Source organism: Carettochelys insculpta, chromosome 15 (genome assembly GCF_033958435.1).
Source record: "Carettochelys insculpta isolate YL-2023 chromosome 15, ASM3395843v1, whole genome shotgun sequence".
Taxonomy (NCBI): Eukaryota; Metazoa; Chordata; order Testudines; family Carettochelyidae; genus Carettochelys; species Carettochelys insculpta.
In genome coordinates, this window is record NC_134151.1 from 1,516,696 (window position 1) to 1,529,055 (window position 12,360).

The following is a 12,360-nucleotide window of genomic DNA, read 5'->3' on the forward strand; positions in this document are numbered from 1 at the left end:
GTGTAGAAATGCGTGAGTACAAGCTGCCACTATCCATCCTAACCAGCGAAGGTCCAGACCTGCGACACAACCAGACTGATACTGAAGGAAATGTGGAAAATGTTTGTTTAGTTCATTCCTCTTTAAACAAAAGAGAACAAACAAATAACCCCGCTATAGCCGCTAGTTAACAACCATAAACTGCCTGAAAACGCCCATTTCTAGCGTAATAACCAGCTGTCCCGTTCACACGTTCGGGCACAGACCTCTCTTCCCTATGGCTGAATCGGAGGGAAAACAAGTCACTGTTCCTTAAGACGGCGACAGACAGGAAGAGCTCTCTGTGTAACACAGATCTCAGAAAAGCCATTTCCATTCGCTTCCACACTGAAAGCCAGCACGGCCCTGGGGAGCGAGAAAAGAGTGAAGAAAAGAACACGTGGCACCCAAGGAAAATCACCCAATTTATTGCACAGAAACGCACAGACACGCACGCGGGAAGTCGCCCCTCTCGCTCGCTCGCTCTCCAACCTACGCACATGGCCATTAGTATATTTACCAATCGGCAAACTAGAAAATCGGGGGTGAGGGAATCAACAATTCAGGACACAAATTCTACAGCTCCAAAGTTCTTAGCTCAGCTGCACCGAGGTGTGATCCCCCTTACTAATGATTAACTCCTCGGTCGCTAGAATAGGGTCCTTCACCTCACACGTCGGCTGACTGGTCAGAGTATTGGCAGAGTTTGATTTGGGGAAGCTGAACTGTCTCTTTCGGGAGCCCGCGGTGAGCGACACCTCCTGGGAGTAGGAGCGGAGAAAAGCCCGGACTCCATCGAGCCCCACAAACTGCGACACGGGAACGCCGCTCACACTCACACTCGACGACGACGACTCAAACACCTGCGACTTTCGCCACCTGCGCAGCCTCAGCACCACCAGCACCAGCACAAAGCTGAAGAACAAGCAGGACACGGAGGCCACAGCGACCACCAGGTACAACCTCAGCCCGGACGGGGGCTCCGCAGGACCCGACGGGCTGCTCAGATCCCACAGCAGCTCGGAGATGCTCTCGGCCACCGCCACCCTCACCGTGGCCGTGGCGGACAGAGGGGGCTGCCCGTTGTCCTTCACCAGCACCACCACACTCTGCTTCGGGGCGTCTTTGTCCCCAAAGGACCGCGCCGTCCTCACCTCGCCGCTGTGGAGTCCCACCGAGAACAGCCCCGCATCCGTGGCCTTCAGCAGCTGGTAGGACAGCCAGGCGTTCTGCCCCGAGTCCGCGTCCACCGCCACCACCTTGCTCACCAGGTAGCCGGCCTCCGACCAGCGCGGGGCCAACTCCACTCCCGTCGACCCATCGCTGGGCGCCGCCGGGTATAAGATCTGCGGCCGGTTGTCATTCTCGTCCACCACCAACACACTCACCCACACGGTGCTGCGGAGCGGTGGGGAACCCCCGTCCTCAGCCTGCACCTCCAACCGCAGCTCCCGCACCTGCTCGTAGTCGAAGGAGCGCAGCGCGTACACAGCCCCAGTCTCCGAGTTAATTGACACCAAGGACGACAGCGGAGGCTCCCGGACCTCACCCTCCAGCACCGAGTAAGTCACTCGGCCGTTCTCCCCCCAGTCGGGGTCAGTGGCCCCCACGGACAACACGGAGGCCCCCCGGGGGTTGTTCTCCCGCACGTAGGCGCTGTAGGACGCTCTGTCGAAGAGCGGGGCGTTGTCGTTCGTGTCCACGATGCGCAGCGCGATGGTGATGGCCGTGGACAGAGGGGGAGTCCCGCTGTCCCTGGCGGTCACTGTGACGTTGTATGCGGCCACCTGCTCCCGGTCCAGGGCGCGCTCCGTCACCAGGCTGTAGTAATTGCCCAAGGATCTCCTCAGCTGGAAGGGGAGGTGGCCGGGGATGGAGCACGTGACCGCCCCGTTCTCCCCGCAGTCTGGATCGTGGACGTTTAACAGGGCGATGCCGGTGCCGGGGGGGCGAGTCCTCGGGGATGGAGCTGACGAGCGAGGCGGTTGTGAGCTCCGGGGCGTTGTCGTTCACATCGCTAATCTCAATCAGTATTTTGGACGTGTCGAACAGGCCTCCCCCGTCCTGCGCTTGCACCTCCAGCTCGTACCCTGGAGCTTCCTCGAAGTCCAGCTTGCCCGCCACGGTGACTTCTCCCGACTGGGGGTGCAGGCGGAACACCTGGGGGTCTTTGTCTTTGATCGTGTGGCAGGAATACGTCACCTCCCTGCTGACGCCTTCATCCAGATCCGTGGCTTTTACCGTGAGAACCCGGGAACCCTCCGGCGCGTTCTCCGCAACGCTGGCTCGGTGGACGGGCTGGCTGAACACCGGGGCGTTGTCTTTGGCGTCAAGGACAGTGACGCGGACCTGCACCGTGCTGGAGCGGACCGGCTCTCCCCCGTCAGTGGCGGTGAGGCTCAGAGTGTGCACGGCTTGTTCCTCCCGGTCCTCAGCCTTTTCCAGCACCAGCGCGGGGTATTCCCCTCCGTCCGTTCCCGCGTGCACAGCCAGGGAGAAGTGCGCGTCCCCGCTCAGCCGGTAGCCCTGCAGAGAATTAATCCCTAAATCCGGGTCTTGGGCCTCCGGCAGCCGAAACCGCCGGCCCGGCGCTGCGCTCTCGCGGACTTTTAACGCCATCTCCTCGCTCGGGAAGCGGGGCGCGTTGTCGTTAATATCCGAGGTTTCAGTGTCCACCTGTGAAGCGCCATGTTCTGCTCCACCAGCAGCTCACAGCTGAGCAGACGCGTCCGCAGCCTGCCGCAGAGCCGTTCCCTGTCCAGCCTCTGCGCCGTGAGTAAATGGCCGCTGCTCAAATCCACAGCGAACTGCTGCGCCCGACCTCTGGAAAGGAGGCGCAGCGCGCGCTGGGACAGCTGCCCCGCGCCCAGCCCCAGGTCCCCGGCCACGGCGCCCACAAAGGAGCCTTCCTCCAGCTCACCCGGATCGAGTAGCGAACGCGCCCTGCAGCCGCCTCCCAGGCTGCCGCCAGCGGGAAGCAGAGCAGGGCGCGCCCCGCGCCGAGCCGCCGCTGTCCCACCATCCCCCGCCGTTTACCCCCCCAGTGCGCCCGGGTACTGGCAGAGCCGCTTGCTGCGTGTATCGCCGCTCAGTGCCCGGGCGGTGAGCGCCCTGGTCTGCACCCGGCAGCCGCGGGCTGGATCGCTCCGCCCGATCGCGCAGCAGCGGCGCTCAGCGTCTCAGCCAATCACCGCACGGGCGCCCGGCCGCGGCTTCCCCCCTGGAACCTTATTGGTGTTTGAATTTGACACTCAACGTTTCGCCCGAGCGGGTTCTCACCGCCAGCGAGACGCCGCCGCCGGCACAGCTCCGCTCGCGGGTCGGGAATCCGGCGTACGACGTACCCGCCGCAGGGCTAAAGCTTCATCTTTAAACCGCTCACGCATAAATGACACGGACAGAGGGCTGCCTGGGAGCATCCTCTGCACGGCACCTCCGTCTTCTCTTCTGCCTGTCCTCGCTGGTGCTTTGCGCGGCCTAGTGCCGCTGCCCCTGGCTTGGACGTTGGCAGTGTTAAATACTGTATTTTTATATCTCACTTACATTTGGCTCTTCACCTTTGTTATTTACTCAGTGCGATTCATTTCTACCGCCGTGGACGTAATTCGAGTACCAGACGCGGCTGCGCCATCTTTGGGCGATCTCTGTCTAGCTAAGGAAATAAACCTGGGTGTACCCAATGTATTGTCCAGTTCTCACTCGCAGTTCTTTAACGCTTAGCAAAGAGGGAGAGGCTGTTGGCTCGTCAGAAAACTCTAAGCCAAGGGGAAGATGCGTAACATATACAAGTACAGAACGGCCTACAGTTAACACAATGATGGAATCCTAGCACTGGAAGGTGCAGAGCTCATCCGTTCCGGCCCCTGCCCTCCCAGCAGGACTAAGCACCTCCAGATCAGCCCGGAAAGGGATTTATCTAACCTGCTCTTCAGTATCTCCTGTGACAGAGATTCCACAGTTCCTGCCTAGTTCAGCGCTCAGCCACCCTGACAGAAAGTTTTTCCTACTGGACAACCTGGACTTCCCCAGCGGCCATTGCTTCTTGTTTCATCATCAGAGGTTAAGGGGAACGATTTTTCTCCCCCACTCTTGTAATGCCCTTTTAGGTACAAGCTGCACACACGGATGCATGCACGGGCGTATTCCACGCGTAAGGTCAACGCCATACACCAAAAAGCCACGTGAGGAATAAATCACAGGATCCTCCCTTTCTCAGCACTACCACTGCATTCTGCCCGCCAAGTCCCTCTGCTGGGCACCTTCAAAAATCTACCATCATTAAAACATCAGCCACCAGAGGGAAATTTTCCATCCATCCCCAGACTGCAGCTGAGGAATACGCCCCTCTTCGCTACTCCTAAAACAATCCTTCCGGGCTGTGGCCCCTGAGGGTCACAAGTTACTACCCACCTCACCCGTGACAATATCGACTGCACGCCTTTCTTCGCGCAGTGCATGATGGGCCTGTGGAAGTCCTTGCCAGAGGTTGCCAAGACCAAGACTTTAACAGGGCTCAAAACAGAGCTGGCTAAATGCATGGAAATTGGGTATGGGGCGGACATCAGCCAGGCTGGGTAGGGATGGGCCCTGGCTTCTGTTTTTCAGACGCTGGAAAAGGATGTCAGGAGAGGGCTCACGCTGATGGCTCCCTGTTCTGTTCATTCCTTCTGGAGCAGCGGGCATTGGCCTCTGCCGGAAGACAGGACACTGGGCTAGAGCGACCATCGGTGGGCCGGTCTTAGGGTCTTATGTGGACAGTGTCTCTGCCCAGTCTGGCCACCGGGAAGGCTAGAGTCAGGCTGTGCGGGCAGAACACGTCCAGCTTTCCAGTGCACCCAGCACCTGCCCCAGTTCTGGAAAGCCCATCTGGAAAGTCTTCAAATATTACGTAGTTTTATATATCAAGACTCCGGAGAACTAGGAATCAAACTCTGCTACCGAAACAACAAGCAGTCCTGGGGCACCTTTTAGACTAACAGATATCTTGGAGCATGAGCCTTCGTGCATCTGACGAAGCGGGTCTGTGCCCAGGAAGGCTCATGCTCCAGAACATCTGTTAGTCTCTAAGGTGCCCCAGGACTGCTTGTTGGTTTTGAAGCTACAGACAACTCGGCTCCCTCTCTGGTACTTGTCAACCGCTGCTGCGCAATTCTAGGTACCCCAATCTTGCACCTAACATCGATTGTGCAGCTGAGGCCTTTGGTCCTGTCCTCACTGCAGAGTGTGGAGCGGAGCGCTCCTCCTGCAGACACTCCTTAATCCTTGCAGTAGCGAGGAGTTCCTGCGTCTACACTGACCCCACAACGCGCCGTTTCCTGCACGCTCCAAACGGCGCCCGGAAGGGTGAACCTGAGCCTTACATCCGCCGCAGCCCGAGTAGACCGAGCCTGGGCCCCATTTCTCAGACTTTATAAACTAACCCGGCTCTGCGGGATCTACGGCCACGAACGCAACACAGCAGACTGGGGCAAAGGATTTGTCACTGTTCTGCTGGGAGCAGCTGCAAGGTTCACTCAGAGCTTTGCCACAGGCGAGTAGCGAAGCTCGTTATCAGACCGAAAACCGAGCTAGGTAAGTGACATGAAGCAGATTACTCCAGCTGTACTGAAGGAGTAAAAAAGGGGTGTGTGTATGACCGTATAATCTCTCCAAGCTATTGCAGAACACTAAACAAAGACTTCGCAAATGAGCACGTTGTAGAGGGACTAATTTAGGGGGAAAAAGTTTGCATCAAAATTACTTGAAAATTCTGTCTGTAATATCCGAGGAAACACACCTCACCTGAGGCACCTAAATCTCTATTATTCCAAGGAGGTAGTTTGTCGGACAGGAAGGATGCTCATTCTCACAAAGAAAGAACTGCCTCTAATTTAGACACCAGACTGGGATTTAGGAGTTTTGAGCTGTACTCCAAATTCTGCTAACAGACGTGTTTTGTGACCCACAGAAGGCCAACTTTCCCCTAAACGCCGCATCTCCAAGATGGGGATAAACCTTATCCTAAGGCTGCAGGAATCTCGTGAAAAATTCATACATGCTTCTGACAGGCCCAGATGTCAGAAGAGGCCTTTGTAAGTAGAACCCTTAAAAACAATCAAACGTGACAACGAATAAGCCAAACCCCAAACCCCTGTTTCACAATATGTTCCTGTACGAGAAGAGGCTCAGTCTTAATTTACATCTAACGCTACAAAGATGAACAGGACATGCCCATAATGCACGGAAAGAGCAGCTCACCTCCACACCGGCCTCCGTCTCAACTTTGAAGTTACCAGACCCACTGCCCACGTGCGCGGTCCCAGAACTGTCGCCGCAGAGAATATTCCCGCCCATCTGCACATTAGAGCTCAGGAGAGTAAATTCGCTCTTCCGGGCGTCCGAGGACAAGCACAGCTGGTAGGAATACGGCAAAGTCCCATCTTCGTAGTTGGGAGGGAACATGGAGCCCGACTTGGAATAAGGCTCCGGACCAAAACACTGAAGTAATTTGGGGCTCCGCCAACTTCGCACTTTCATGGCAACGGCCAGGGCCACAGTCAGCAGGAACACAAAGGAGATCAGGGCCAAAGCCAGCACCAGGTAGAACTGCAAAGCCGCCTCCGGGCCCGACTCACCCGCCCGCTCGCGCATTTCCGGAACCGCCTCTTGCAAGTTCTCCGCAAGCACCAGGTTCACAGTCAAGGTGGCGGACAGAGGCGGCTGCCCGTTGTCCTTCACCAGGGCCACCACACGCTGCTTCGCAGCATCTCTCTCCGACACGGCGCGGGCGGTCCGGACCTCCCCGCTGTGCAGCCCCACCCGGAACAGCGACGGATCCGTGGCCTGCACCACGTGGTACGACAGCCACGCGTTGTGCCCCGAGTCCGCGTCCACCGCCACCACCTTGCTCACCAGATAACCCGCCTCGGACGACCGAGGCACCAGCTCCAACGACCCCGACCCCGACCCCGACCCCGCCCCCGCCGGCGGATACAGGATGCGAGGGGCGTTGTCGTTCCGGTCCACAATAAACACCCGCACGCTCACATTGCTGCTCAGAGCCGGGGACCCGCCGTCTGCCGCCTGCACCTGCAGCTCGAACGCCCGCAGCTGCTCGTAGTCGAAGGAGCGCTGCGCGTACACAGCCCCGCTCTGCGCGTTCAGGGACACGTACGACCACACGGGCCCCTCCGCCACGCTGCTGCGCACGATGGAGTAAGTCACTCGCGCGTTGCGCTCCGCATCGCGGTCGGAGGCGCTCACCCGCAAAATGGAGGCCCCCGACGGGTTGTTCTCGCCCACGTAGGCGGTGTACGAGGCTTCCGCAAACACTGGGGCGTTGTCGTTCACATCCGAGACCTGCAGCAGGATGCTGGTGTGGGCGGACAGCGGGGGGGAGCCTCCGTCCCTGGCGGTGATGCTGATGTTGTACTGCGGGGTGCGCTCCCGGTCCAGGGGCCCGTCCGTCAGCACCTTGTAGTAGTTACTAGAGGAGGACACGATTTTAAAGGGCAAATCCTCCCGCAGGTGGCAGGAGACCTTCCCGTTGTCCCCAGAATCTCGGTCTCGAACTTTGAGCAGCGCTATGACCGTCCCGGGCGCCGAGTCTTCGGGGATTGGGCCGGACACGGAGGTCAGCGTCACCTCGGGGGCGTTGTCGTTCTCGTCCAGGACCCGGATCTCCACTTTACAGTGTGTCACGAGCCCGCCCCCGTCCTTCGCCTCCACCACCAGTTTGTAGTCACGGGACTCCTCGAAGTCCAAAGGCTCCTTCACTGTGATCTGCCCCGTTCGCGGGTCCAGGGCGAATCTCTCACGCGCCTTTCCCGCGGTGCCGCTGAACGCGTAGCTGATCTGAGCGTTGGAGCCCTGGTCCCGGTCCGAGGCTTTCACCTGCAGCACCGCGGCGCCCGCCGGGGCACTTTCTCTCACGCTCACCGCGTACAGCTCCTGGCTGAAGACGGGCGGGTTGTCGTTGGCGTCGGTCACATCGATCCGGATCTGGGCGGTGCCAGCTCTCGGCGGCTCTCCCCCGTCCGCAGCCGTGACGGTCAGGTCGAGGCTGCCCTGGCTTTCCCGGTCCAGGGCCTTCTGCAGCACCAGCTCCGCATATTTACTGCCGTCCTGGCTCTCCTGGACCTCCAGGCGGAAGTGCGGGTTGGGGCTCAGCTGGTAACTCTGCAGAGAGTTCACCCCCACGTCCGGGTCCTCCGCATTTTCCAGGGCAAACCGGGCCCCTGGTAAGGTGGATTCGCTCAGCTCCAGTTTGATCTTGTCCTGCAGGAAGCGCGGCGCGTTGTCGTTGATGTCCTGCACGGCCACGCTGACGTGGAAAACGTTCAAGGGATTTTCAGTCACAACTTCTAAATCAAGGGAACAAACCGGCGATGTCCCGCACAGCCCCTCCCGGTCTATCCGGCCGGCCACGCGCAGGTCGCCATTGTCCCCGTTCACGCTCAAGTGCGGCTGTTCCGAACTGATCCGAAGCTTCCGCTGCGGCAGGTCTCTGACGTCCAAGCCCAGGTCCTTGGCGAGGTTCCCCACCAGGGAGCCCGGGGGCATTTCCTCGGCAACGGAGTAGCGGAGCTGCTCCGCGCCCGCCCGGCCGAGCGCAGCGAGCAGGAAGGCGAGCAGCGGTACCTGCCGCGGGACCGCCCGGCCCGGCTCGCGGCGCCCGGGTCCCATCCTCCTCCCGCTCAGCTCTGCGCTCTTCTCCCGCAGTTATGGCCGGGAATGAGACCTCCCCCCGGCCGGCCTCGTCCGCGGCAAGGATCTGTCAGCCGAGCCCGGACCCTGCAGCGGCTCAGCGCGGGGCAGCGAGGGAGGGGGATTCGTCTCGGCCGAGCCCCTGCGGCGTCTCCCTGCTCTGCTCTCTCCGCTCTGCACCGTGTGACGGAGCCACCGCAGCGCGGGCGGTTCCGGTGGATCTCCGGCTGCAGCCCCGGCTGCGCATTGGCAGACAGCGGCACTCCGCGCCTCAGCCGAGAACTGCAGCCGCAGCCACCTCACACGGCGGCGGAGCGGCCCTGGTGACTACGGTGGGTTATCGCGGGCAGCTGAAACCCAGATTGTATCTGCATCGAAGAGAAAGGCCCTGGTTGTCCTGGGCAATGGCGTCAACCTCTGCGCGGAAACGCAGCTGGCAGCGCCACGCGCTTTTTGTGCCTGGACCTGTGCGCCGCCTTCCCTCTGTCAGGGGGAAGAGCCGGTCCCGGACTCCTTCCGCAGTGTTGGGTGCGCGCGTCTGCGCGCGTCAGTAACTGAGTCAGCAGGTACCGTGACCTTCCTTCAAACACTCCTGTCCTGTGCTAACACACACACAGGCGAGCTCCCGGCAACGGCCGCTCCTCACGGCGGGCTGGCCCAAGGCAACGGAAAGCTAGACACAAGAGACGCTGTGGGTTCTAGGCCGCCGGGTACGCTACGGATCAGACACATTTTAAGTTAAGTTCAGAGTCATTAGTTCGTCTTTTCAGAATGGGGGTTTTCTAAAATACCGAGGACCTTTTTGTAGTCTGTTATGTTACTGTATTTATACTCTAGGCCATATTCCTCCAAGCAACCTCACAAAACACCATCGTAAAAATCCCAGAAGCTCTCTCAGATGCAGAACATACCGGACAACTCAGAAAAAGCAAAAATGCTTCACTTCAGCTTCTATGTTCAAAGGGTTTTCTTACACTGAAAAGCTAAAGTGAGTCTACCAAATATTCCTACACCAATGAGACCTCCATCTATCTACACCTACGTGTCTACTAGACACAAGAAATTTAAATTGGCCATTTGATCACAACTACAACACAACTACTCTGGAAACAATTTGTCAGAGCTAAAGCTTTCTAAAATGCTCTAAAATCTAATTTCTAATGTGAACACTGCTATGAAAACATTAATATAATATTTATCACACATTTCTCAATCTGTCAAGGCACCAATTTAGAACAAAAACCCACTATCTTCAGAAACCTAAAATTATGTCAAAACTGTTTCTTCATCTTAATATGAATTTGCATGGCCTAATATGTGTGTACGAGTTTTCCAGTACCTATGCCTTTCCATAACAAAAGTCTGCAAAAGCCTTTGAAATGAAATTATCTAGGGAGCAGAATGACATTGTAGAGACTTCCGTTGCAAATTCTTCATTTTACTTTGCAGTATATTTCCAAAAATACATGAATTTCCACTTGTTTATAATGTTGCAGGAAATCCAAACTCTCATGTCCACCTGATTAGACTACCAGGTTTGCGACAAATGTATATTTAATAAGAATTGGTAAAGGGGAAGTAGATCTCCTTTCTATGGAAAAACAATGGGCTTAGATGTACTTACTGTCAAATGATTGGTTGATTATTCTGAGGTTGACAGACCAGGTACCAGGTTATTCCAGAGCCTCAAGCCAATTCACTTGTGTTTTAGCAAAGACCAAAGTAATTGGTATATGTACGGGGTGTATCTGAAGTTTAAACGTCAAGAAACCAAGTGGAATATTACTTGCATTGTTTCCTCTTCTCTGTACCCCAGTGTAGTAGCAAACATTTCGTTGTGCATACCCCCGTAACTAAACAATCCACCACATGAGCCATCAAACAACCAAGAAGCCTTCTGGAATGCAAACACAGAACCTTAACACAAGTGCACTGATTTCCAAGCATGTGGTCCTTGTGTGCGAGGCACGTAGGTCAAAGACACAAGACGCATTCTCCTTTCTTCCACAACATGGGCAAGCCTGGGCGGCAGTGACACGGCCAGCTTGTGTTGTGTGAGACAAAGCTGTAAGTATGGACTCAAGGAAAGATCCTGCATCTCTAGACTGTTTGAGCTCTTAAAGGGAAGGGCACCAGATGTAAACCAGTGATCTCACCCAGGCCAATCTAGGAACCCGCGCAAGACTTTTGGAAAACTGGCACATTAGTACATCTCTGGCAGCATTAGGAGTTACAAACGTTGACTCACATGTAGGTGTATTTTACCTCCTTTAACCTCTTACTAACTCAAAGTTCCTTTTCTTAGCTAATAGTTAGATTAGAACTGACTGCCCAGCCTTGCTGTTGTGAGTACCAACTGATGTGAGATAAGTGGGCTCTTATGACTGGGAACAATCTGCATGAAAGACAGTCTCCTTGAACTCTCCAGTTTATCTGTGACTCTTTGTTAAGCCTGGTATTGTATTGTGATTCAGGGATTAATATTTGTCACTGCCTTGGTGAGAGCTAATTTCACAAGACTCTCCCAGCTAAGGTAAATACCCTGTTTTCTGACAGCCTGCTCTGACAGTCATTTACAGTTGAGAGACACTCCAGACAGTATGAAAAATAACATGGATTTACCCTGCCAGACCTCAGTGCATAGCCCATCAACAGCTGGGAGAGTCAAATCATGAGCAGATTCTTCACTTCCAGAGAATGCTTTTTAGCACCAGTTCTGTATATTTCACTCCATATGATCCAGGGTGCATTTCCAGAGAGAACTACCTATTACTCCTGACCTGTAGCTCTGGAAGACTTCATCTTGATGTCTGTGTTCTGGGCTTTCTTCAGGGGAAACCAGGATCCCCGTTCAGTTGTTTTCATCATCATCATCATCATCATCACCGTCACCATCAACCACGGGCAGGGGTCTGGACTCGATGACCTCTCGAGCTCCCTTCCAGTCCTAGTATTCTATGATACTATGCTCCACGGATAGGTGAACTTCTCTATGTCCTCTAGTTCAATCCCATCTACACTGATCTTCCTTTCTACTTCCTTATCTCCGTATACCATTTTCTTCATTTTATCAGTGTTTGTAATCAGCCCAAACTTCCCTTCCTCATTTAGCACCTGCACCATTCTTGCTAACTACTCTTCATCTTCCTCTATGATAACTACATCATCAGCAAACCTCAAGTTGTTCTCATCCCATGCACTGATATCTCTCATACCTCTTCCTCGATCTTGTACATCACTCTCTCTAGGGGCGCGTCTACACTAGCCAGCTACTTCGAAGTAGCCGGCACAACGTCAAAATAGCATGCGTCGCACCTACATGCAACATGTGCTATTTCAACGTTGAAATTGATGTTATGTGGCGAGACGTCAAAATCACTATTCCCATCCAAAGATGAGAATAGCGCCCAACTTCAACATTCAATGTCAAAGTAGGGCATGTGTAGATGATCCGCGTCCCGCTACTTCGAAATAGCGGGGTCCTCCATGGCAGCCATCAGCTGAGGGGCTGACAGATGGTCTGTCCAGCCCCTGCAGGGCTCTATGGTCACCGTGTGCAGCAGCCCTTAGCCCAGGGCTTCTAGCTGTTGCTGCTGCTGGTGCTCCTGCAGCTGGGGGTACATGCTGCGTGCACAGGGTCTGCAACCGGTTGTCAGC

General features: G+C 55.8%; 2 protein-coding genes across 2 annotated transcripts in view; both read right to left on the reverse strand.

Annotated features, from left to right (window-relative positions):
* LOC142021357 (protocadherin gamma-B5-like) overlaps positions 1-12,360 on the reverse strand; it is a 151,263-nt gene that overhangs the window by 68,632 nt on the left and 70,271 nt on the right. The window lies entirely within an intron of this gene.
* Positions 344-9,103, reverse strand: LOC142021349 (uncharacterized). The gene is given in 5 exon segments (XM_075010057.1): positions 344-1,967; positions 1,969-2,699; positions 2,702-3,028; positions 4,656-4,707; positions 6,256-9,103. Coding segments are annotated over 5 exon segments (4,893 nt in total). The 5' UTR covers positions 8,683-9,103; the 3' UTR covers positions 344-611.